The sequence below is a fragment of the Nematolebias whitei genome, chromosome 3 (assembly GCF_014905685.2).
Source record: "Nematolebias whitei isolate Nwh7 chromosome 3, NemWhi1, whole genome shotgun sequence".
NCBI classification, from domain to species: domain Eukaryota; kingdom Metazoa; phylum Chordata; class Actinopteri; order Cyprinodontiformes; family Rivulidae; genus Nematolebias; species Nematolebias whitei.
The window spans coordinates 56,813,118-56,840,564 of NC_056500.1; the positions used below are offsets into that span (position 1 = coordinate 56,813,118).

At 41.8% G+C, this 27,447-nt stretch overlaps 1 protein-coding gene across 1 annotated transcript; it reads right to left on the reverse strand.

Annotated features, from left to right (window-relative positions):
- Positions 1 to 1,347: 1,347 nt before the first annotated feature.
- pdgfra (platelet-derived growth factor receptor, alpha polypeptide) lies at positions 1,348 to 26,279 on the reverse strand. The gene is made up of 29 exons (XM_037698336.1): positions 26,098 to 26,279; positions 24,280 to 24,355; positions 23,909 to 24,196; positions 22,895 to 23,155; positions 21,911 to 22,050; positions 20,926 to 21,088; positions 20,363 to 20,555; positions 19,679 to 19,794; positions 19,297 to 19,593; positions 18,952 to 19,215; positions 18,709 to 18,833; positions 18,433 to 18,601; positions 18,135 to 18,324; positions 12,196 to 12,311; positions 11,947 to 12,073; positions 11,639 to 11,835; positions 11,143 to 11,237; positions 10,774 to 10,906; positions 10,404 to 10,508; positions 7,626 to 7,736; positions 7,166 to 7,319; positions 6,438 to 6,598; positions 6,057 to 6,175; positions 5,464 to 5,586; positions 5,234 to 5,345; positions 4,578 to 4,677; positions 4,319 to 4,424; positions 3,445 to 3,680; positions 1,348 to 3,356 (listed from the first exon to the last, which is right to left on the reverse strand). Exons 2-29 carry the CDS (start codon positions 24,335 to 24,337, stop codon positions 3,209 to 3,211), a joined length of 4,407 nt encoding a protein of 1,468 aa, XP_037554264.1. The 5' UTR covers positions 24,338 to 24,355; positions 26,098 to 26,279; the 3' UTR covers positions 1,348 to 3,208.
- Positions 26,280 to 27,447: the final 1,168 nt, after the last annotated feature.

Below are 27,447 nucleotides of genomic sequence, written 5' to 3' on the forward strand. Positions count from 1 at the left end.
ATAGAGCATATTTAAAACAGAAACTGTTACCAAAGTGCTTATATATATATATATCCAATTTATTTATAAACTGATGGATTTATGTATTAATAGTTAAATGGGCAGACAAATGTACATATAGTTGGATGAACGAAAATATTATTCTTTTGTTTTGATGCATTGAAATAATTACATTCATACTCCCCATCAGTATTTTGGGGATATGTGGACTTTATATGTGTATACACTATTAGCTGCTTCATTTTGGGCTAAATATTGAAATAATAACTAAGTGCTTATTATGTTATAAAAATATTTACTTTATAGCACTTTCTTACATTTGTAGTTGCTTTTCAGATGCAAAGATTTAACAAAAATAATCAACTTACAAAATAATTTAACACATCTGTGCAATGCCTTAAAGCACGAGTTCTGTTCATAGCTGAAAAAAACATTTTAAATTTAAATCAAGTATAAACAAAACTCATTAGTTAAATGACAAATTCCATTTATTATATATTTTTTCACAAACTGAAACTTAAACTTGAATGTTGTTGGATAAAAATATCTGAATATTGCCTTTCTGCAGAACTTACAGCGTCAACACATCTGTATCGGCAGCAGAGGTTGCTTTTAAATGCAAAGGTTTATTTTTGTATGTCTGAAGTAAATATAGCAGGAAATGCCCAAAGAATTTAGTTTGCAACAAAGTATTGATGTTGGTAAGTTCTTGTCAGGTCCAGGATCTGGGGAAGGTTTTTATTTTTTTTAACCTTTCAGTGTTTGTGTCAGAATTTGATTATTGCGCATCATCATACAAGTAATGACCGTTCAATCTGGGATTATTTGCAAAATATCTCATGAGCCACTGGACAGATTTTGATGAAACTCTTGGTAACAAATCATTAGATGAACATCTCCAACTGATCAGCTTTTAGTTAACCTTTTTCAAGTGGACCAGAAAAGCTAATTGACCTTAAAAATAAAAGTCTGATGTGATTGTAGCGCGTCTTCTCTGGGCTATAATGGATCACTCATCTTTACTGTGGGTGCAGTGCATTCCTTTAAACAATAAGTTTTTAATTTACATCAGATTATACCTATATGGAGAAAGCTTTTGTGATTTATATTAATGTTGTGTATCATAATATAAAGTCACATATCTAAAATGACCATTTTTCTTTGCAATGAATTCTTATCTGCAACATCTCTACAAAAAACATTTATTTATCTAGTTTCTCCATGTGTCACAAGCAAGCTCCTAATATTTCATTTTTATTACCACATTCAGTCTTTTTCTGTTTAATATTAACAGAAACCAGTGGAACATTCTCCAGTTTTACATTATAAATCATTTATTGCAGTATAAATCACCTGAAAGTACATGATATAAAATAATGGAATATGATAATAGGAAGTCATAATGTGTGTGATTATTTATGACTACAGATAAGGTATCATTATCAGCAACACATCATCCAGCTGTGGTCCAAACATCCACTCTGCTTTAAACATCTGCAGCCAACACAATTGTTTTTTTGTTTGTTTTGTCTCCACTTTCCTTTTTTAATCTCAGCCTTGATTATTTGGGAACATCACAAATGAGGGGAAAGTGCAACATTTGTCGAACAGTTCAGTCACAGCGAGCACAGTGTTCACATTAATGAGGACACACATCATCAGCATCAGCTCACTCAACATGAGGCTCTCAGATCGACTTTGATCAAAACAAGCAAGATCTTCCAACTCAAATAATGGAATCACTGTTTGTGTTTATTAGGATGAAAAAGAAGTCCCTTTGATGCCGTTCGTTTCATGGCTCCCAGTTTGTGATGCTAAATGGACTAATACAACATCAAATACTGCTGACGTGGAAGAAAAGTATTTTGTACTCAAAGTTCTGATCCACAGATGTTGAGGTGGGCAGCTGTGGCTTAATGGTTATAGCAGCTGTCCATTGGTTACGTGGGTTCAATTCCACCAGCAGTCCCATGTTGAAGTGTCCCTGGGCAAGACACTGACCCCCTCATCACCTCTGCTGTGTGTCCCATGGGTGCATGAATGTGAGCTGACGCTCTGATCTGTTTAGAAGGATTTGTTCAATTAGCAGAGTGCTGTATGAATGTGTGTGTGGAGCTAAATGAAGGCACAGATTGTGTTGTAAAGCGCTTTTGAGTTTCTTGATTACACAGAAAGGCGCCAAGTACAGTCCATTTACCATTTATGATGTGCACGTTTTCTGAAGAACGGTACTATTAACATATTGGAAAAGTTGTTTAAAAGCAACAACTTCACAAGTGGAAAAGGGTGCTGAAGCATAAAAGGGTGCTGAAGCATAAAAGGGTGCTGAAGCTTAACATATACTCGCATCAAATACTCCAATTTCATCCCAATAATTCTCTCTTATAAAACAACTCTGGAGCTATTTACAATACAATCCATCTTAGTTTGATAAAAGCCACCTGCCTCATCTGACCTGGGCCTCCATCAGGACAGAAGTCTGAAGACTCGAACCTTTTGGTATCTGGAGAAGGAAAGGTGAGACTAAGCAAAGAGGCACACGACCCAGAAGCTCTTTCATAAACTATTCAAGCTGCTATGATCTGTCTTATTATTCACAAATAATTCATGTTCATATACGTAAAAAAAATAAAATTTAACTACCACATGTATACAACTACTGAGGATGCTATATGGTCTCATACAAAGAATGCACATTGTCCACATTTTGTGCTTTATTGCTACTGATTGTACCAGCATCAGGTGCTCTCTTTCTGTAACTCTTCACTGGAACACATTCAGGACTGAGCTCATCTTGCTGAAATAGTGCAACTGTAGTGGTTTTGTTTCTTTAAAGTTTCAGCTTTATTGATTGCTTCTTTCTTGCTGTTCCTTCAAAACGAATACTCAAAAGCTTCTCAAATTCAAAAAAACGCATTGATCGTTTGGAAAAGTTCAACGTGGAATGCCCGACAGTTCTTCTAATCCTTCCTTTGAGTTTTCATCAATGCTCATCCACTTCTTCACCCAAAACGGGTCATTGTTTAGGGGGGTGGGATGTGCGTACCTTGGGTTCACCACAGACTCACTGAGATCATGAAGTGGTTTTAGTTTTGGCAGTCTGAGGAGTAGGAGGGGTGGCGTGGTCAGAGTCTTTGGCTGATTATGAAAGCCTTTCTCTTTCGCCCCATGTCCTTACACCCCCACCCTCTCTGCTCCTGCTCCACTGTCACAGAAAGCTGTCCTCCACCAGGTCAGAACAGTCCAGACACATCTCATCCAGAAGCGTGATGTCCTCTAGAGTCTCGCCCTCACGCTTGGCGTAGGTGGAGCTGCTCGAGCCTGTCTCGATGGCGCTCTCCTCAGATGTTTGAGAACTAAAAGTGCAGCAAATTAGACACGTTTAAATCAATGTTTTCTCTGATGCTGTGTACTGTGGTCAGAGAGCACGACTCGTCACTTTACCTGTATCTGTTCCTCTTTCCATAGTCGTCGTCTGATACTGGGTCCAGGTCTGGGAGTGGGATTATGTAGCCACTGTCAGAGCTCAGTCGCTGCTCATCAAAGCCACTTTCTCGATCTTTTAGCTTGCCCTGGTTCTTGTACGGGATGTCAACGTAATCTGCATCAGCGTCTGTGCACACCCGGGTCACGGCAGGATGGTCGCTCTTCAGGAAGTCACGGTTCACTCTTTCATAATGCTGCACAAGACAAAAAGCGTTGCTGTTAGACTGCAAGAACAAAATAAAGATGTGCAGACAACAATGACGTGGTGACGTTTGCACACATATAAGCAGAGAATAAAGTAACCCTCGGGAGTTGAGGACTGTTTTATGAGAGTTTGTGATCACTGATTTTGCCGCCAGCTCAAGTGATGTCCAAACATTGCGGCTGAGCCCCACGTGGTTCCTCCAGAAATGTTTTTTTTCTTTACTGTCAGCCATTAAAGCTGTGAGCAGGGCGGAGGTAAAGCTGCTCTGACGTGTTATATGTTGTGGAAGGCTAATTAAAGTTGGGTGGTATAGGCGACAACTTGTGCAGTGTCATTACCTACAATGAGGCTGTGACATGCAGCTGCGACACCGAGGCTCCAATCACATTTTACACAGGAGCAGAGAGCCTAAAGAAACACTTCTAATGCACTCACAGAAGATGTGGAAAGGGCTTTAAAGTGCCTTCTACTTTAATAACTTATTTAAATGGTTTTCAACCGGTACTTTGTTTTTCAAACTAATGTCTGCAAGAAACCGCCTTTTCATTTTGATTTGCAGTACATTTTAAAAGCGGATGTTATAAATTCACAGAGGTCTGAAGGGGAAAAGGTCACAAAAAGACTCACCCTCTTGTAGCTGGAGGGCAGCAAAGACTTGACAGTTTCACTCAGACCCATGAAGGAAGGCCTCTTCTCTGGCTCACTGTTCCAGCATTTCATCATCATCTCATACCTGAAAAATCACATAATGCTCTCCTAAGAACTGGTTCAAACAGTCACGTGCCTTGTGGTTTTACCATGACTGATGGCAGCCACCACTGCTCAGATCAGTAAGCCAGTGTGTTTTATGTAACAAACATTGTGACCATAGTGTTTGATCACATACACATCCTTAGGTGCGTGCTCTGGTTTGGACATCCTGTATCCACTCTTGATCTTGTTGTAGAAGCTGGAGTCCACCACCATCCCTGGATACGGTGTGCCACCTTAACAAAAAACATGTTCTGTTACAGGTTGACTAACCTTATTATCTGAAATGTGAACATGTAAAAAAAATCTAGATTTCATTGTGGCATTTTGTGCACGTGATATCTACCTAAAATTAAATAAATATGAAGTTAGTTTAAACATATTTATAAAGCATTTTTCATATAAATGAATGCAGCATAAAGTGCTTTAAATAACACAAAATCAAATAATTTAAGAAGTTTGGTAAAGAGCTTCAAAGCGTTGATGTGTAAATGACAAATGCTTTTAATACTTGTACAGCAAGCAGGGCTTTTACACGGAGGGGGCCTAAAGAGACAGCATCTAAACAAACAAGGTAAATCAGGTGCAGAGGCTTTGTATAATATAAATTATGTTTTTTTATTGTTATCGTTTTAAAGCATGCACACCTCTGGGTTAAACCCCCACTTCAAACCCCTCGTGTTCAAACATATAATCCATCCATCCATTATCTTTACCCACTTCTTCTTTATAAATATATATATATATATAAATACAAGTTTGGTGCATTTATAGAGTTTCACAGAAGCTTACCTAAGGAGAATATTTCCCAGAGAAGGATGCCATATGACCAAACATCACTGAGAGTGGTGTAGAGATTGTCAAAGATGCTTTCTGGTGCCATCCATTTTACTGGCAAAAAGGTCTATCATGAAAGAGAAGGCACAATTTTTACTGTATTTGTAAAAACCTTGGGAGAAAAAAAAGCATTTTAAATTCACTGCATGGTTTAGGAATAATTTTATGTCCAAGTAGAAACTTACGCTTCCTTTGGAAACATAGTTGTTGTCATGCATAATATCTCTGGCCAGTCCAAAGTCACAAATCTTAACGATCTTGCCTTGAGAGAGGAGGACATTCCTGGCTGCGAGGTCCCGATGAACACACTGTACAAAGGAAGAACCATCCAAAATGTTGGAGGTGCTGCTTTCATCTGTTCTCAGCTCAGCACATTTTGCTCTACCACAGCTACCGACCATTTCTGAGTTTCACTTCAGCCAATTCATTTTTTATACTGTTTCATTTTGCTTCATGAAGCATAATCGCTGTGTAAACATGCCAGTTGGAAGGATGGCTGTGACCACTGGATATTTAAGGATAATAACTATATGGTTGGATGAATAGTTTCTGGCTGCAGTGAGTTCCTGCCTGGTAATTCTAGTTCTGACTTCTATATTCAGAGTCTGGCCTTTTTCCTGAGTGGGTACAGCAACATTCAGCTGCTTATCATACAACCTTTGATTTCCTCAGTGCCCACCCCACCTCTGGCCGGCACAAGCTGCTATTAGCGCCTCAGAAAGCAACAAGTTGTGAGGATGTAAAAATGCAGAAAAACAAGATTTTTATGCAAACTTACATTTTTAGAAGCAAGAAACTCCATTCCCCTTGCCACCTGGTAGGTAAAACTGAGCAGGTCGACAGTTGTGAGGCCTTCGTCCATGCTGTCTGACAGCAGGGCGTCCATCTCGGACTCTGCTTTGGAAAACACAGACACCATGAGCATTTCCTCAGGTTCAACATGTGCTGTAAATATAGCACTCTCCTCCCAGACCTGGCTTTTAATGGCAGGCAGAAACTGGGCATTATTATGTGTGCACTACAATTATCTTCTCTGTGTAATTACAGGCCACTTCCAGTCCTAAATTTTGACAAGGGTGTACCCTTCAACCAACAATGACTCAAACACAACGCCAAAGCCATAACTTTGAGAAAGAGGACAGGGAGCTGCAGGGCGTACCGGTCGAGCCTTTCTGTGAGGGAGGGTGGTCATAGTTAGACCTCCGGACGTCAGAGTACTTGGAGGTGCTGCTCATCTCCAGCATTGGGACATACTGAGTATTGTCCACCTGCTTCATATCCATGTAGTCTCCTTTCTTCTCAAAGGACAGGATCACATAACTGAGAGTAAAGGCGAGAGGAGAATGCTGTTAGTGGTGACAGGTCGTTGAGATCAGACTGAGCCCCAGACTGAGCATACTTTACATCAATTTGGCCACTTGCCCTCCCAGTTCTTTGTGCTGAAGTTAGTGGGAGATGTGTTTGAGGCTAACATGGTGACCAGGATTAAATCAGGTTATGGTCATTTTGAGGTGTGGTTGCTGTGAGTCATCCATCAACACGGATGAATCTCAAGCGGGAAGAGGACAGGCTGCCATTTCACTGTGAATGTTTGGGCGGGAACAATTGACAGGTACCACCATGATAATGAAATTAGACTGAAAGCTGAGACCACTTCAGACTTTAATGTGATTAGAGAAAGATGCTAGACAATTTCCTTTGCCATGGAGAGAACACTGATTGAGTTATAGATTAGGAGCAGGGGGAGAATTTGGGTGTGTGACAGAAAGTCTGATTTGGGGGCTTTTTTTTCCAAACCATAGACGTCTTAACAATAACCAAATAAAATAAAATAATATAAAAATAAATAAATAAATAAATAAAAATATATATATATATCAGAAATACCTTCTGCTGCTCTCATCTGCAGGGTTGATACCAAAGATATCCAGCTCCTTTTTGTTTTTCTCTGGGCTCAGGCTGTGAAAGTTCTCCCTGTTCTTGTGCAGATAGTTGACCAGGTCTCCGTAGAAGCAGTACTCGGTGATAATGTAGATAGGGCCTGAGAGCAACACAGCAGATAAAGTTGCACATCGGCGTCAGTCTACAGACTAATCTTATCAGAGACTCGTAAAAGCTGAAAGCACAGTCAGGAGGGTGAGCCTTCACTTCTCCATAAAAAGCCCATGAAAATAGCAAAGCCACGGAGAGCTGAGGAAGCACTGAGTCTTCTTGTGGCTGTTGCCAAATCTGAATGTGTGTATAGGTGTTTGATGAAACTGTAGATGGTTGTACTACAGTATTATCAAACAATACGTATTTTGAATGAGCATGTTGATTTACATGTGTTTTCCTGCGTATTTTTCACCTGACTTGGTGCATGCTCCCAGGAGGTTAACAATGTTTAGATGTGGTCCGAGGTGAGTCATGATCTTCAGTTCAGACATCAGGGCTTGTTTCTCGCTGGACCGAGCCGTGGCTGGAAGAAAGTACAGCAGCCGTGACTATCATCACACTCCATCAAAGCAAGTCAACAAATCATACATGAGGCCAGGATTTCCTTTTTATTGCAACATGTTAGTTTGTTGTTTATGCTGTGGTTTGTTTTTGTGAACATTTTTCAGCGTTTCCTTTTCTTTTTCTTTGACTGTTGCCCCATCAAGTCTACTGGGTGCACCAAAGAACAAACACCAAAACTAGATGCTATCCTCATGAATGCTCAGTTTTCCAGAAGGTTAAGGCCCCGTTTACAGAGATGTGTTTTCTGAGTGGTTCGGCCGTTCATTTACAGACAACAGCCCTCGTTCTCTCTGAAACCAAAGGTTTCTGAATTCAGGTCTCAGAGTGGAGATTTTCGGGAGAACTTCCTGCAGAGGTGTGAAATGCTCTGCAAGTGTGAAGTCGCACATGCGCACTACAGGCGTACATTTCACGCATGTGCAGCCAAACGGCATACTTCTATCCACAACAATGGCGCTGGAGTATAACATGTTGCTTTCTGTGCCACATTAAGCAACAAACTGACCTCATCATCAGTCCACACAAAGCTTTTCCTGCTGCCTTCCACTCTCCAAGTGAATATTTACATTCTATACACATAGGATTCAAGTGCCAGTGCACATGGGCATTAGGTGAAGGTACAAAATTCAGAGCGCCAGCTAATGACCTGGCATGGCAACTACAGCGGACTCTGGGGATTTCTGCGGTTCAGTGTTAACACCATAAAATCCATGTAAGCGAGGATGTTTCCCCTGAATTAACATCTGAAAAACACTAAGTTTCTAGCGGCTGAGTCTGTGTAAACAGGACCATAATTCAGGTCCTCTGGACCTCTGGTTCTTCTAGTTGTTCACATGCACAAGGAGGACGATCAGCCTAACAACTGATCATTAGTGTCCTAATTCAATTCAGTTTATTTATATAGCACTAAGTCACAACAGAAGTCATCTCAAGACACTGACCAGAAACATATACATAAAACATAAGTTAATAACATTATTTTTCTGAGGAGCAGACTGCTTTCAGTTTAACTTCATCGCAGAACTCTCATTTTGAGCAAGCACAAAGGCAACAGTGGAAAGGAAATACTCCCTGATGAGGAAGAAACCTCCAGCAGAACCAGGTGCAGGACAAGTGGTCATCTGCTTTGACAGACTGGTTTGAGAGGAACAGGAAGGAGGAACAGATACACAATGGCAGGTCAAGAATAACAATTTAAGATATAAATAATTTCAAATGAAACTATTCATTTGTCACAATTAATAATAATAATAATAAAAAAAGAGGTTGATTTGTCCTGCAGAAGTCTAAGCCTATAACAGCATAACAAGCCGACCCTAACTATAGGATTTATCAAAAAGGAAAGTCTTAATCCGATTCTTAAAACTGGACAATGTGTCGGCCTCATGGACATACACTGGAAGTTGGTTCCACAAGAGAGGAGCCTGATAACTGAAAGATCAGCGTCCCATTCTGTTTTTGGAAACTCTAGGAACCACAAGTAAACCTGCAGTCTGAGAGCGAAGTGCTCTGTTAGGAAAATATGGAACAATAAGATCTGTAATATAAGATGGAGCTAGGTTGTTGAGAGCTTTGTAGGTTAGGTCACAACAGAAATTGTCTCAGGGCACTGAACAAAAACATTCACATAAATAAAAAGTCAAGTAGAAACATTATTTATCTAATGAAGTCAATCTGGTTGATCCACTATGAGAAGGTACTGTGATCGCAGCTCCTCAGACTGATACTCATGATACTTCATACACTCATCGGGTGCACCTTCAAAAAGTTTTCAGCAGGGTTGCCAGATAGGTACCACTTTTATTTTCGGTATGGCACACTAAAACAAACACCCTTGAAAAATATAAATTTTATCATGTTTTACGTTATTTGAAAACTACAGCAATTTGGGAGTGTGGTATTTCGGTTGGTTTTACTAAAAGCTTGTCTTCTCCTCAAAGAATCATTATTATAAAAGATGCATTTCCTAAAACATTGCAAATTGCCCAGACCCTTGCATACCAAAGTTTAAAACAAAGATCTTTTTTGATAATGTTAATACCTAGAGTACGTTTTTGGGATGTTTCTCAGCTACCATCACACTAAATTTTAGCTCAGTATCAGTACAAAAAATAGATACTGTATATCCAATATTGTGTTTACTAAGGTTTATTAGCCAGAGCAGCCATCTTGAATCAGATTAACTACAAATGTTAACAAATTACGGATATATATCCAATGATTATTTTCTGGGAGTTGTATTAAAACCAGTTCAATGATTCAAGAGTTAGAGGCTCCTGTTATCCTCACTGAATTAATATTTAAAACAGTATCTCATTAACTATTGGTGCTGATGATTTTGTTTGTATACTGGTACTTTAATTCCCAGTTTAAAAACATCTTAATTGTTTGAAGTGCAGTAGAAACAAGTAGCTTCTGTCACAGAGCCAATCTCAATAATCCATACTACTGCTACTTGCAGCTTTTCTGTGATGGTAAATGGACTGTACTTATATAGCACCTTTCTATCTTATTTCAAGCTACTCAAAGCACTTTACACTACAATCTGTGTCCTCATTTACCCATTCATACAGCACTCTACATCTCTAACAGCAGCTTGGCTCAGCTGTCCTGTCTTTAAACTCACGTTTTAACATTTTCACTGCCACCTTCATAACGGGCTGAGAGCGGCTGAGTCCATAAGCGGTGCCTTCAACCACCTTCCCAAAAGCTCCAGAGCCCAGGATACGACCTAAGAAACACAAAGCAAGAATAGGGTCAGTTATCCAGATTCAACATGCTGCCGTCTCATCTTTGACACTTGTGGTGCCTGATGTCCCTTGATCACTGGTCCAAACCAAATCTCTGCAACCAAGCCCCCACTCTCCAAATCACAGTTATCTTATCATAGACTAACTTCAAAGGCAAAGAGAGATTTACAGGTTGGAGCATCTCCAATGACAGCCATTTCATTGCTGGCAGACCTTGAAACCTTTAAAAATATATACTGAACTCACCAAGCACAAGTCTGTCACGAGGAAACTCCCACCTAGAGTCATAAGGAAGTTGCATGGGATCCACATAGATGTACTCATGGCCATCTGGGCTCACAGACTCTATGACTCTCCAGCGAATCTCATATCTTGGTTTCTGAAAGACAGAGAACACAGGAATTCATGGTTGTCCATAGGAAAACCCTGAGAGCAGTGACTATTTTACCCAGAGAAAAAAAAAATCAAACATGCACTATGTAGCTGTGCACATTTGATGTTAAACAACCTAAACAGTGTGACATTTAAATTAAAATCTTGGAAGTAAATGCTAAAAATGAGGACATGAATAACTGAAAGAAAATGAGGCAATGAGCCAAATGATGACAAGAGTACCTGTTTCCAGATGACAACCAAGACAATGAGTGAGATGATGACAATGACCAGGAGCACCAGCACAGCAGCAGCTACAGTCAGCTCAGGGTGAGGGCCTGTGCATGAGGAAAGCCAGTGGTCACACATGTTAGAATACATTACCAACATGGAAGCATGTAGTGAGTGTTGCATGAGGATAGGTTCCTTTGATCAAGTTAAAACCACATTAATCTCAAAAGGTATGTTGAAAAGGAAATGGAAATGGAAAAGAGGAGGCTAGACATTGGCAGAGCAAGATGGGGGTGAGGATGGGAAAGCTCATCTGCAAGGACTGATCTTCCACAGTAATAGTTTAAACTCATCTTCTTACAGCTGCTGTAACTCTGACAAACTGCTCTTTAGGCGGCCCACAGCAGTTTTAGAAATCAAAGGTGGCGACACCATCAAATTTCAATTCAAAGCTGAGTAAAAAGACAAGCAAAGATCTCTGGGGATTGTGATACGAGTGAGCTCTTACCATTGGACACCAGTTTGATCTCCCTGCTAATGACAGCCATTTCATTGGTGGCAAGGCAACGCACGGCCAGTGTGCTTTCGAGATGACCAAACATGACCTGGCTCTCCAGGTTGCCCTCTTCATCAAAGTGTGACTCCGTGGTGATCTCCGTGGAGTTGGTGGCAAGAGGCTGCCACACAGAAGAATCATTGGCACAACTAGACGGGAGCAAATAAAATAAAATAAATCAATCTAGTCAGATCAATTAAAGAGAAAAACTTGAAAAACAAGTCCAGAGGCATTTTCATTTTGAAGAAAATTGATCTTACTGTTTGATGTTCTTGCAGATGAACCACTCCACCACAGGAGTGGGCTGCCCCCTGGTGATACACACCACAGACTGGCCTGTGGTTGAACCATGATGGAGGTCCATCAGGTCCACAATGACTGCAGGCACTATAACATCAGGGGCCAGATGAGATGTTAGCAGAGCAGCATAAGCAAACATGAAATATCAACAGACTCTAGATTCCGCTAAAATTTGGTTAACATTCAAATCCAAAGAAATAAAAGCTGACCTTTAACCTCCAAGGTAAAGCTGACATCACGACTTAGGTTTCCATTCTGTATGTGCATGGTGTAGTTCCCACTGTCCTCCTCCTTGGCACGGATCAGTGTGAGAACACTCATGTAGCTGTACAGAGAAACAAAAGCAGAAGCATAACATCACACCACTAAAGCCCAGTTAGAGAGAGCAATTTTACCTTGAGGTTGGGGCTGGATGATATGGACCAATATTAATATCTCAATATTTTTAAGATGAATGGCGATATATAATATATATTGATTTTTTTTTCTTTCCATAAAGTAATAACTAAAATATATTTCTGAGTCAAAGCCTTGTCCCAATTGTCACACAGGCACCTTTATTAACAAACAGCTGTAACTGTACAAAATAAATGTCTAATATATATATATATATATTCTGTATAACAAAACCAAATACACAGCTGTGCACTTACAATGTAAACAGAAAACAAACAGAGCAAACATAATGAAAGGCTGACTTGCTCTTTCAAAAGTCTGATTCTAATGAAGTATATTCAATCAACCTTTATTAACCTCCACCTCCTCTGTGGTCCACACCTGCTCTCACCCACCTGGTGCAGAAGGACTCCTATGCTCTTTGCAGACTTCACGTCTGCCTTCAATACCACGATCCCCCAGACCCTGATGGACCCTGATGCACGTACCCCTGCAGGGCATGTCCATGCAAAGCTCAATTTTCAAGGACCACGTATGTGTACGCGGTGTCGCACAATAAACTGCCCGGCGACAGACTGTTTTGTATGCGACACCAATGTATTAAATTCCCCTTCTTCATCCCTGATCTGGCCTTTTCTTTAGTTTTTTTTTTGTCATGAGGCAAGTGATCTCTTCCTCCTCCATTGATGCCATGACTGAAATGGTGAGAAATGAAAAAATTTGAGACGAGCAAGTTAAAATCAAGTCCAGCGTGGCTGCGGGAGGGTCTGGCGATTTCCTGGTGGGCTGGTCTGATGTGTGGGCTGCAGGGCCAGCGCTCCCTGTTTTGTTATTTTTTTAGAAGTTTTTATTAACAACATATAAACACAACACCGCTGCAGCTGGGGCTGCCAGCTCTCTTTTATTTGTTATTGATTTTTTGCAACCTGTCAATCAATCCAGTACGCTTGTCGGCGACCTCAATTTGTCCCGAAGGTAAACGCCGCTTGATTGCGGAGCTGGTCTGCAGCCGCTCAGGGTGGACGCTCGAGTATGAAGTCTCAACCCTCTGCGGACAGTGCGCGTCGAGTCCGCGTGGAAAAAGGTCCGCACGAGTATACTGGAGCCTTAAGACAAATGCCTCATTTCCATAGGTCCTGCTCGGCCCGGCCAAGGTCGGATCGCTTCATTTTCCATTTCAACAGTGCCCATTAGTGCCACTTTATGCTTTCAGTACCGATTACAGTGGGTGGGGTTCAAATTGATGTTATGAGCCTCACCAGCTAGTGGTGGTAAAACCCTGAAACAGGTTTCAGTACTTGGTGAGAATTTATTTCGAAGTTTCTGGTAAATTAAAAAGAAAACAGATTATTAAAATGATCGAATTAAACATGTATTATATATTTACAGTATCGGGGTTTCCTCTACATGTATTGTATTGTGGAACGCCACCACAGTAAAATACAAGCTGCCACACGTTCAGAATAAAGATTTATATAGACTTTAAATAAATTTAATTATCAGGAAATGTTCAAATTTACTTTATTTTGAAAAGCCAACACTACTGGCTCCTGCTAACTGCAGCACTGCTCTGTGAAACTAGAGATGAGTCGACAGTTAAAAGTAAAGGGAGAGAAAAGATGAAAGTTACCAGTAGCTTAGCAGGTGGCGGGTGCTCATCTCCTCGGGGGGGTTGTTGTCAGGGCGGGGGGAGGAGGGGGAGACACCGCCGTGTTGCCTGTTAGCTTACATCTATGTTAGTGACGTCAGCTGTTGACTGGCAGGTGTGTGTGTGTGTGTGTGTGTGTGTGTCAGGATGTGTGAGAGAAATGGAGTGTGTAGCAACTTAGCTAGTGTGTCTGTGTTGTGCGCGGTGAGATTTTGCCTTAATATTTGAGAAGTCCAGCTGATGGTGTTATAGAGAACACCTTGAAGGAGAAACATCACGTTGAGAAGAAAGAAGCCAGGTAACACAAGTATTATGGAAACTAAAATTGTTAAAATCTGTGATGGAGAAGGAATAGCGGAAATGAAAACAACAGGAGAAGGAGATGGATGTTATTCCCAGAGGACTGTGAAGAAAAGGGGAATAAAAGTTGTGAAGGTTAGAAATTGTGACAGGAAGGAACGAACCTGTAAATTATTTGTATTTTAATTATTACATGCAGGTTGACAAAACTGACAAAAATGTTTTTGTGTTTTTGTCACAGTGTACTTTAATGTTGGGAGGGCATGATGTCAGGTCCTGCTCAATAATTTCAACAATTTTTAAAATCCGTCCAGGGAACCTGACTTAATTTTGTTGATGTCTCTAAAATAATTATTGAATCAAGTGTTTACAAATGTAGGTACACGTGGATGTTCAACAACTTATTAAAATACACCATAATGCAGGGAATGGCATCTATTTTCTTCAAATATTTTCTGGGGAAGGATTATTATTATTATTATTATTAGCTTTGCTTTAAAGTTCTTGTTTTGTGATTTGTACATCTGTGGGTCGTATCTCTTCTTAAACATACTTGAGGGAAATATTCCCGAGAGATCCAATAATTTTGTGTCTTTTTATGATTTTTCAGGTGATTTAACTTTAACAGGTTATTCAATAGGCATTAAAGTGAAAACAGGACTTCATGATAAAGCTGGCACCGTTTAATTATTTATTTTTTAAATCTTCACTAATTAAAAAATACATAATTTTTTTTATACCTAACATGTTTTTAAACATTGTTTCCACCGTCCGTCCCAGATCCATCCCAATCCGCCTGTCTGCTGGGACCGGGGTTCAGCCTTCATGATTACGCGAGGCCAGGGTCTGGGCAACGGCCTTCTGTGAGTCAGCAGCTCGAGTCATTGAGCATGCAAGGCTGGGATCTGGAGCCCAAGCCCTGAGTCGGCACCATGGAGGATCTTCCGCGGTGACCAGTGGAGCTCGGAGCCGGGGAGATGAGCCCTGTTCGGCCTGGCTGGCTCTGAGGCTCCGGTGAAGAGAACTGGGGAAACCGGCAAAACTCCATCTAGCTCGCTCTGAATTTTGTCGTCTGCTACCAAGCACAAAAATCGCCTGCACTTCAGGATTAGATCACAGTGTTGTCATTATTGTTTTTAAAATCTTTAAAATAGATCCAGGCTTCCATGGCAGATTGGTGTGAAAAGTTTCTGAAAGATCCAGTGACTCCTCCCCTTGACCAATCAGTGACTGACAGTGCGCTGACATCACGTTTAAGGTCCTTCTTGGCCTCACTTGAACCGCAGAGAAGTAGGTACAGAAAAAACAGGCCAGTTCAACAAAAAAGACCCTGTGGAAAAGAACACTGAACTGGCCTGAGCAGGTAAAACAAGGCCAAGGAGGAACTGTGGAAAAGAGGCAAGCCCCTCCATTTGCAACTGGGTCCTAGACTTCTTAACAAACAGACTGGTCTGTGAGGATCCACAACTTCTCCTCCACCATAACCCTCAGCACCGGCTCCCCTCAGTGCTGTCTGCTGAGACCCCTCCTGTTCACTCTGCTCACATATGATTGTGCAGCTACCCATCCAGGCTGTCACATTGTAAAGTTTGCAGATGATACAGCGGTGGTGGGATGCATCACAAACAATGATGAGTCCAGCTACAGGCAGGAGGTGGAACACCTGGAGAGCTGGTGCAGGAAGAACAACCTTCACATCAATGTGAAGAAGACAAAGGAGATGGTTGTGGACTTCAGAAGAAACAACCCCACCCCCTGAACATAAGAGGATCTGCGGTGGAAGTGGTCTCCAGCTACAAGTACTTGGGTGTACATCTGAATGACAACCTCAGCTGGAGCAACAACACCACCAGCCTGATCAAGAAAGCTCATCAGAGACTCTACTTCCTCAGACGGCTGAGACGAGCTGGTCTGGAAGCTCAGTCCTCACCTCCTTCTACAGGTGTGCAGTGGAGAGCATCCTGTGCTCCAGCATCAACGTGTGGCATGGAGGCTGCACAGCTGCAGAAAGAAAAGCTTTGCAGAGAGTGGTGAAGGCTGCACAGAAGATGTTGGAGTCCATCTCTCCCCCATCACAGACATCTACACCTCCAGATGCAGGAAGAGGGCCACCTGCATCATGAAGGACCTCACTCACCCAGCACACACACTTTTGCCCCACTCCCCTCAGGCAGGAGGTTGAGGAGCATTAAGTGTAGAACCACTAGACTGAGGAACAGCTTCTACCCTGAGGCTGTTAGACTCATGAATCTCTAATCAGGATAATCACTGTGAAAAACCATATCATGTTGCTGCTGATCTGTTTCATGTTGCTGCTGATCTGTTTCATGTTGCTGTGTTCATGCTCATCTGCTCACACAGACTCACAGTTCGTGCTGCTGTTCGGCGTATTGTTTTTATTTTATTAGTGCTTAGCATATTTTTAGTTGATGTTTTTCTTAGTTCATACCTTAGATCTTATTACTGTTTTTCTTTTACATGTTATTGTGGGATGTAACTGGGACCCTGTGTACATAATCTCGTTCCACCACATGTACCACATGAGGTGTGAATGACAATAAAGAAACTCTGACTCTGGAGTATACACAGTATGCCCAAGTATGTGGGAGCCCTAAAACAGTCAATTTCCTGGAAAACACCAAATCTCTCCTTTGTAGCAGCTACACAGTCATTTTCAACGTGGAGCCAGAGTCCAGTTCATTAATGTAGTTTACAGTTCAGTTAACTTGTTTTTAATAGTGTGTCCCGTTTAATTATCAGTGTTTGTGTGACATACAGTTTGTGGTGTTGAATAAATAAATAAAAATTAAACCTGATGTCTTCATTTTCAACTTTAGTGTTCACACTATATGTTTAGCATCATTTTAAATTTGAATTACATGTCCAGATAGCTTCATTTAGCTCAGAGCTTCATTATATCTCTCACACTAACATAAATACTGTTTATTGTTATTAAACTGTTGTTATTTAGCACATTTAGATGTTATAGTGCAGTGCGACGTGTGCACGTGACTCGTTCTATAAACAGAGACATTAGAACTGGATCAGATTGTGTCTCTTCCAACACAGATGTCGGTCACAGCACCTGGAATCTGATGTAGATTAACCACGAGATTAAAAATATATTCCATCAATCGTAGTTCTGAAAGAACTGTATCCGCCGCCATGTTGATAGAAATATAGCGTCTGTCCGCGCGTGCGTGCGCATGTGATTTAACACGAAGCCTCAGCGGGAGATGTTTACATTATCAGCGGGGGGTCAGAGAAAAACCTCCACTATGGAAGGTGGGTTCAGAAACCTCTGGATTCAAAGAGGGGGGCCACTGGTGTCGTGTAAATGATCAGCAGAACCACAGAGAGAAACCTGCGGATGCACTCAAAATACACGCCGTGTAAACGGCCCCTTTTTCACACCTATCAGGAATTTACATCTATGTCACCAGAGTGTCTGCACTGTGGGTCAACAAAGACCTATTGTGATGACTGAAATCTGCATATGCATCTAGCTTGTTGACAGTGGGAACTGCAGCAGCAGGCAGTTTTACACAGCAGGAGGTGGGGGAGCGAGTGAGGGGCTGGGTGTGTATTCAGTGAGGGAGAGGAGGAGGGGACGTGAGAAGGAGCAGACTGGGAAAGTAACTGGCAGGTTGTCACGTATTAGAACTACATAGAGTGAAACTATATCATTTTATTTTGATAAAGTCTCATTTTATATCGCAAATGAAATGATATTTTAAAAATATTGAGATATGACCCAGCCCTACTTGAGGTTGTCATTACATCTGCTATTACTGACAAACTCACCTGATCTCATTGATCTGCTGTAGGTTGGTAGAGATCTCAGCGGTCACATCCCCAAGTGGGACACCATCTTTGAACCAAGTAACACGAGCATCGGGAAAAGAGTCTATCTTTGCTCTGAACTCCCGAACCTCATCCAGCTCTGCAGCTTCATATTCCTTGAACTCTGGCTCGATGGACACAAACGCACTGTCTATTGAAAATAACAAGATCAACGGAAAATTAACAATTACTCACCCGCACTAATATATGTATATATATAATGCAGCATGATATTCATTGTAAATGTAGAAAACAATACCAAAAACTTGGATGGTAAGTTGCTTCGTCTGACTTTCATTAGAAATAATGTCAGTGATGGAGCAGGAGTAGATGCCACTGTCTTTGGTTGAGGCTTGTGGAATTGTCAAAGTGTACAAGATCTCCTGGTCTCTCTTGTTTTCACGGAAAGATTTGCTGCCGCGATTGGCCTGTCAAAGAAAACAGAACATCATGTATTTTGAGATCAACACTACCACTGATGCACATGCTAAATTTGTAAAGTCTTTTGATTTACAGTATGATTTTGTGCCCATACCAGTTTACCAGGATATTTCCAATGGTCTTCCAATATGTCAGGTCCTTGAGCCAGACAGCTGACAGTGATGGTGTCTCCCACCAGAAGAGTAGTTCTTTTGGCTGACAGCTCAACATTTAAAGCACCTAAAATAGAACAATTGATACCAGTGAAACATTGATGTCAGAATAGAGAGACCAAAACATATTAAGCAGAAGATGCAACAGATATCATTAGAGATGTCACAAACACTGGAGCACACACCTATCACCCCATGTACAATGTATTCCACACTGGAGTGCTCCTCTCCTTGTATGACAGCCTTGCAGACATACGTTCCAGCCGTAAATATTCCCAAAGCACCCTTTTTACTGTCGTAAACACAAGGTACAGGCTGCTGGGTGTCAGTGTTCACCAGTGTCACATGGGCTTGTGGGTTAGACACCCTACATGGAATCTCCATCTCATCATGGTCAGACAGGACGTGGTTCATAAACACCGGTGATGGCAGAAACGGAACGTCAGGATCTGTGTTGGAATAAAACAAGTCACTCTAACCAGAAAACAGAGAAAACATCTAAACTATTGAAGTAGTTGTTGACTCCATACCTGGCACATAGATGTAGATGCTGCTTTCCTCTGTGTCATCGGTGCTGTTTGTGCTGTAGAAGCACGTGTAGGAGCCAGTGTGCATGGCTGTTGCACTGTTCACGGTGACCGTGGTGACAAACAGACCACTGCTGTCTTCCTGGGTTTCCTCAAGCATATCAAATGGCATGTCCCACTCCAGCTCTGCTGCTCCGCGACACGTCAAGCTAAAAGATGTGTGAAGAGGCACCACCATCTCGTCCACATCAGGCAGCATCATGGGAGCCGAGGAAGGTAAGATCATCGGTCCAGCAGAAGCTGAAAACAAAATAGCAACACTGAAAACTTTCAGTCATATCTGTATGATGCGTACGTACGGTACTTTTCTTTCTGTTGATCTCACCTCTCACTTTAATGACAAAAGAGAACTGAATTGTGTGAGAGCCACTCAGGACTCTGATGGTGTAATTTCCATTGTCTTTCTCCAGAGGATGTCGAAAAGTTAGAATGCTCTCATACCTGTGAGAAGGAAAAACCTTGAGCGGTCATTTAAATGAACAAATGACATCCTTGTTAGATTCCTAAAAATAGTTTACAAAGTACTATTTTTATGAGTTTCAAATTGACAGAAAAAAAATATTACTGCAGTGTCACAGCTTTTCATGCACAGGGCAACATCTTGTATTCTGAGGTCAGCGTTAGTCAGACAACAAGGCTCAGTTGATCCTGATGCATGCTCAATAATCCAGGTAGAACAATCTAAAAAAGTTTAATCTGGTCCTCTGGACATTCAAAAAAACAAAAAACAAACGTTCAGTTGATTTTTCTTTTCCTGTCTTGGAACTCAAAAGTTCTGACTTCTGAGTACAAATGAAATGCACCACAATCAACACACTAGTTTAGTCATAAATAGATATAAGAGGAAAGTGTTAGTGCTGCTCAACGTCTTTTTGCTATAAGCACCACCCATGTTCACTTTCTTTGATTGACACTTTCTGATTTTACAGACTGTGATCTGCAGAACGACTCACCCGTCACGTCTTCCTTGTTCAAATGTTAAATGTGGAATCACAATACTGATGCTTACCGAGTCCCTTCACTGTGGCTTGTTTTGCTGAAGACATAGTAGTTCTCTGGCAATTCTTTGCCGTCTTTGAGCCATGAAACTTTGGGGACGGGGTAAGCACTGATGAGAATAGTAAACTCTGTCGCCTCTAAAATGCTGACAAACTCCGTCGACAGAATGCCACTGTGGTCCAGGGTCAGAAAAGAATTCTCCTCTGTGTAAAATAAGGAAAACAACAAGCGCTTAGTTCTTGACCAGTAGGAGCAAAGAAGCAAAGTCTGTGAGGACAGGAAAGAGTTTCAGGAGAGGGAAACCAGGCCGAGGGCTGGGGCGAAGTGAAGTGAAGGCCTGACACACATCTGCTGAGGCCATCCCATAAAACCAAGTGGCTGATGTTAAAACCAGAGCTGAAGCTGAAAACGACTTCCACACACAGCTTCAACACATTAGAGGTTGCACTAATTCACCTGAGCGATGACGAGAATATGAAATCGTTTTCAATGACTGTAAATCCTCAGCTTGAGCAGACATTATTACAGTGCAGAAGGAAATATTCTGGAAATGTTTCTGATGGGGAGGCTCACCAAAAACAGTTACAGCCACGCTGCTGACTCGGGTTTTTCCACTGACTGGGTGCGTGACGGAGCACTCGTAAGCGCCGCTGTCTTCAGGGGAGGCTCTCGGGATGCTGAGGGTGTAGATGACCCAGTCAGGAGACGTCTGCTTCGTCTGAATCGCAGTTAGAGCCTGCAGGAAAAAAGGACAATACATAAATATAAAATGTAATGTTACTCTCTGCCTCCTTCACTTTTGTTGTTGTTGTTGTTTTACAGGTCCAGCTGAAGACAAACGACTGAAGCCCAGACACAGAGGCTTTTAAAAGCCTGAACCAGGACCCAGGTCTTCTGTGTTCTACCTGTCTCTGAAAAACCTCTTGCACACACACACACAACAAGTACACATTAATAATGTGAGCAGAGATGAACATAAATTACATGTAGAACTGCTTCAGATCCTGGAAAGCCTGGGATGTTCAGCTGGTCGTCATGCGCAGACTCTGATGTCTCACCAGGTTCAAACTTTCATTCTACACTACCTTCTTCACTTCAGCTGCTGAACCTTACATCCTCTTCATCAAGGCAACATTTATACTAAAGGCTTCACTTTAAATTACTCTTCACTTGTCATTTATGGATTTTAAGAAACATTTCACTTTGCTGAGGAAATAACTTTTGACAAGCGTTTGAAGGAATCCATCTCTCATGCAAATAATAATGGAACATCATGTGTGGGCTTCAGACCTTCTTAACTCGTGTCTTACGTCTGAGTTTTGGTTCTTCTCACGTCTGCTCTTCTGCATTTTGTCTGCGTTTCCACCTACTTGTTGAGTCATTTGTTGGTGTTTTCTAATTATGTGCAATAAGTTCATGTGCGTTAAGTAAAACCAAATTCCTTTTGTACGTACGTGGTTCTGATTCTGATAAAGTGGACTTCTGGTTGAAGCGACACAAAGAAACTAGTTAGAAATAAAGAAAATGCTCAGAAAGAAAATCAAACCCTGGAGTTTACCTGATTCTTTGAATGGAGCCAGTACTGACGGTAGTCTGAGCCAGATGGAGCGATGCAGGAGATGTTGAGGGGCTGCCCCGCCCTCATCGTCTCTTCACTAGCTTTAACCTCCACATCAAAGTCCTCCACCTCCTCCGCTTCTAGAGGAGGACCACCAGAGAAAGGAGATCAGTGCTGCTGTCTCATCTCAAAGGAACCAACACGAAGATTTATCACGTGACTTTCAGTTGAAGTTAGGCTAATGCCTTATAGCATTTTCAAATAAACAAAAATAAAGAGGATTTCAAATTAAATGTGTCATCATCCATCCATCCATCATCCATCCATCCATCATCCATCCATCATCTTCTGCTTATTCTGAAGTCAGTCTCGGGGGCAGCAGCTTGGAGGTCCAGACATCTTTCCACAGCTCCTCTTCCAGATCTTCTTGGAGGACCCCAAGGTGTTCCCAGGCCAACCAAGAGACATAGTCTCCCCAGCATGTCCTGGGTCTTCTCCCGGGTCTCCTCCCAGTCAGACATACCCGAACCACCTCAACTGGCTCCTCCTGATGTGGAGGAGCAGTGGTTCTACTCTGAGTCTCTCCTGATAACTGAACTTCTCACCCTGTCTCTAAGGGACAGTCCAGCTCCCCTGCAGAGGAAACTCATTTCAACCTCCTGTGTCCACAGTCTCATTCTTTCAGCCTCTACCCAGAGTTCATGACCTCAGGTGAGAGTAGGAACGTAGACCGACCGGTAAACAGAGAGCTTTGCCTGACAGCTCAGCTGCGTCTTCACCACAATGGACCGGTACAGAGTCCGCAATACTGCAGACGCTGCACCAATCAGTCTGCCAATATCACGCTCCATTCTTCCCTCACTTGTGAACAAAACCTGGGAATACTTGAACTCCTCCACTTGAGGCAGAACTTCAACCTCGATCTGAAGAGAGCAATTATTTATTTTCCATTGATTTATAAAACTGCATCTCATCTTAGCTTACCCTCATCTTTGACGGTGTAGATGGCGCTTGTGAAAGTCTTGTCCTTTACGGTTGTCTCACACTGGTACTGCCCAGGAGGGATGCTGTCAATAAAGCCTGTCTGGCCAACATGAAAGTCACTGATCTTCTCTCCGGTGGAAACGCTCTTCAGGACAACCGGAATGGCTGGATGGGATACACGGCATGGGATGATCACTCGGAACGGGTTGTAGGGGACAATAAGGTTTTCCGGTGTCTCTGGGACAAACAGCACATCAGGATCTGGATGTGCAGAGAGAAAGATTTTATGATTCATGCTTTTGATTACAATAGTTTATTCTTGTTTTGAACCCACATAAAGAAATGTATAGGTTTGCCTGATGTTTAGTGACATTTCTCCATTTGTTCTATCACCAACACGGTGGCTACCGGTAGTTTGTCTCCAGCTGTGCATCTAACGTTCACATTCTTTTGTATCGTTGGGCCTAATTTAAAGTCTTTTTTGGATTTTCATGCATTGTTATAATTTGGGGGTTCAATAAATTTAAAATTTTTCTACCTCACTTTGTTTTAAAACAATTTTAGTATCCAAAACCCCCAAAGCACAGGTTGAAAATGAAAACAGTTTAGTTCAATATAAATTTGCTGAGTACAGGTTTATTAAAGCCAGTACATACAAGCTGACAAACTTAAACAGGAAAACTTTTCTGCTGAGCAAACCTTTGTGAAACAAGTAATGAGTGTTAGTTATTGTTTCAGAGTATGTCTCCAGTTTGTCCTCCATGACCTATTTGCACAGAAAAAGCCGTGAAATCCGATCATTTTAAGCTCATGTGTCTAACGTATCTTATGCTGTTAGTTGCAGTACTGCAGTTCAAAGTCTTTCTTTAAGAAACTATTTCTGTGATAAATGAAGAGGACCACCCTGCTCCTCTGGTTCTGTTGAAACTCTGTTTATGATTCTACCATTCAGCAATCTATCTTTAGTTTTTACATTATTCTGGAGCAACTTTACGTACCCTCTAATATGTTTACCTTGGACAAAGACGTAAATAAATGCCACATTATTTGGCATTTCATCGTCCTGGTCGATCTCCTGGCTTGCATAGATGCACTCGTAATAGCGAGTGTGCTCCACAGTTGCGTTGTAAATTAAGAGAGTGGAGGAGAAAACCCCAGGAACAACTGTGGCGTCTTGGGGCAGGGGTTCAACCCAAGTCACGTCTTGCTCGCCGGTGCAGCTGATGTTGATGAGAGAGTTGGGCTGCAGGAACAGCTGCTCCTCATCTGGACTGATAATTGGTGATGCCAGTCCAGAGAGAACTGATAAGAGACAAGTGGGTCAACAAGCTGTCAGAAATATAAAAAGAGAAAATAATGTGTCTGCACTTTATTTAGGCGCTTACCTGAAACCATAAACCCAAAGATAACCCCCAAGGCCACAAACGTCTTCTTCCCATCCATGACTATAGATGGTCAGACCTGAGAAATATAAAACAGCAACTTTTTAAAAATCACTGTTTCCACATCGAAACAAAGTCTACGGTCACTGTTCAGTCAATGATCAACGTGAAAATATTTATGGACGGCATTCACTAACAATAAAAAATATTAAATAAAAGTATACATAATGTTTTAGTTTATTGTAACTAAAATAGTTAAAAGATTGTGACTTTCAAGCTGCACTTCCCAATAACTACCAGTAGAGGGCGACACAGTCCATCATTTAGTGGCATTGAGTCCAATCTGAGGTTAAAGAATGGTTCAAATGCACCCCCTCACCCCTTTCAAGTTGCTTTTTATTTGATCCATTTTTCATTTCTCTTAATTTCTATATTTTTAAGTCCACATTGCTACATTTGATTTTTTTGATTTTTGATTTTTCTGCAATATATAACATATTAAACTTTTTTAAATAAATGTCTATTTAATGTGTAAGAATTATGCCATACCATCTTTAAAAATATATATATATATTAGTGTATTTAATGTTTATTTTTGGCAGCAAGCTCTGGAAACAATTAATTCCTCCTTTGGTCTGGGCAACCTGGACCAGGGTCCCGATCCGGGCCAAGTTTCAGGAGCGCTTGTAACTTAACTCCATTCAGACCAGCTCTGCTCAAAAGCTTAAATATTTCTCTTAAGGATTCGTTTTGTTTTTCACAGACACAATGTGTCCTCTGTGTTTAATGCACTAAAACAACAACAACAACAATAAATACGTTGGTCCTTTCACTGTTTCCTGCGGTCGCCTACTCTGGCTCGGCTCGGCTCGGCCTGAATGATCCGTCTGCTCTGCGTTTGTTAACTCTATAATTAGCGCACCCACTCCACACAAAGGAACATACTGGCGTGGGAATCTGCAGACAAAATGCTTAATGGGTTTGGACCTTTTTACGCACACTCCATGTCCAAGAAGACTTAGTATAAATGTTGTTTTTCTTTTTTTAAATTGGACTAAAAACTCTACATGAAATAAAGTTTGCAGAGGTGTTGGACTTTGCTCATGCCCCACTCTTCTTTAGATGAATTAAACAAGACTTGCACAGCAAAACTTAGTCAAACTTCAAATTTTAAGATCAAAAAGTGTCTCCGAATGGAAAAGATGTGCACAAGAGGGAAATTAAAGTTTGGGGGTTTTGGTCCACAGGATGTGAAAATGTGAGCAGACCCTTTAGTGCCCAGCAGGGTAGGTGGTGAAAGAAGAATGTCTCAGCGCTTCTCTCCTTTTTGGATCAAATCCTTCAGCAGTTTAGATTCTCAGTGTCCAGTCCGCGCTCCAGTTGCATGTACAGTATTCCAGTTTAAGCCTCCTGAAAAGAAGAAGTGGTGCGCACACTCCAATATGTTTCCCATTAAACGCTGGGCAGCATCCCACAATGGAGCCTTCAGTCTCGGGGGTGACACCTCCAGCTGTGAGGCCGAACACGCGCGCTTTCATCCAGCAGAGTCAAGCGACACCCTGGGGTGGACCATATGGCGCACAGGCGCGCAGAGGAAGAACACAAATGTCTCCAGATAAAAACTGCTCAGAGATCCTGAGCAGAAGTGATCCTCCAAGTGTCGGGGCGCTCCAGTCCTCAGTGAATGAACCAGCTCCAAGCAAAGCTGCACATCCGCGCGCGACCAAACTCCAAACAGCAGTAAAAGAAATCTGACAAGTTTTGTCTCATTTGAGACTTTTCCAGAAACTAAATGATGATTTTACCGGATCTTTAAGTTACCTTGTTCTAACCCCCCCTTCCTCTCAGTACATCCAGTGAGTCCTCTGCAGCGCGTTAATCCTCACAGATCCTGCGCTCTGTCCACATGCACGAGATCCTGCGCTCTGTCCACATGCACGAGATCCTGCGCTCTGTCCACATGCACGACCGCCTCCACAACTGCGCTGCAGCTACAGCGACCTGTAACTGACTCAACGTTACACCCCCTCTCCTCACCCCAGCCTCCCAATTCCCTCCCAAAAAGTCATCATCTGGCTCAAAGTAAATAACTCTCAGGAAATGCCCCCCCCCCCCTCTCTTCTACTCCTTGAGTTTTTCAAATGAAGAGACATTTCAGGTGTTGGACAAAAAGAGAAAGAACATTCTGGGGCCAAACTTTTATCCTTTTAACTCAAATGATGTTGGTGTTAAAAATGTTGCAAAATATTGTTTATGACTGCGTTTGTGAGAAATTCGCTTTGTTAAGCAGTTTTTTCACGACTTTGCGTTGAGTATTTGTATTTGTGTACTTGTGATGTTTTGTACAGCTCAGTGTTAGGGAGCAGCAGAGATGACGCACACGTCTCACAGAGGGCGCTCCAACACCACCAAACATCTGTCTGCAGCCTTCACACCTCCCATCCAAACAAGATAACTCCGTTTAGTGCGTGTGCGCGCGCGTGCGCGAGCGTGTGTGTGTGTGTGGGGGGGGGGGGGCGCTGGGCCCCGGGGCAGATGCTCCAACCTCTCCCCTCTTCCTCCACTCCATGCAGCCGCTTGCTGCAATGACTTCCACATGTGAGCGAAAAGAACAAAGTTCTTGTTCTGCAAAGAGTCTCACCTAAAACCAAGCTGAGCCTCAGTTTAGAAGACAAACTGGTAAACTACTACACCAGCTAAAGCTTCCCGTCTAAAACTGCTGTTGCTGTTTTGTTGATTCGTTTGATTATGAGGCGGTCAGTCTGGAAACTTGAGTCCAATAAATGCTCTGACCAGAACTCTTCAGAACTAGTCCTGCTGAAAACATCCAACAGAGGGTTTGGAGTGACACAGAAGTGTAAGTAAAAAAAAGGTTTGTAAACTCAATCATCCGGGTAGATAAGTACACAACAGGCTCAATCATGTCAAGTGGACAGTTAGTTCTGAAGCGGGGGCCCTCAGGCTGTTTCTGTCACTGTTGGCCTAAAACATCTCATTGTTATGCACTGATTGGTTGTTTTGGATGGACGCTCCCTTTTTGCATGTGTAAAGTCAGTTTCTGGGAATTCAACAGCAGCTGGCTTTAACACATAAGGCCCATTTAGAATAGAATAGAATAGAATAGAATAGAATAGAATAGAATAGAATAGAATAGAATAGAATAGAATAGAA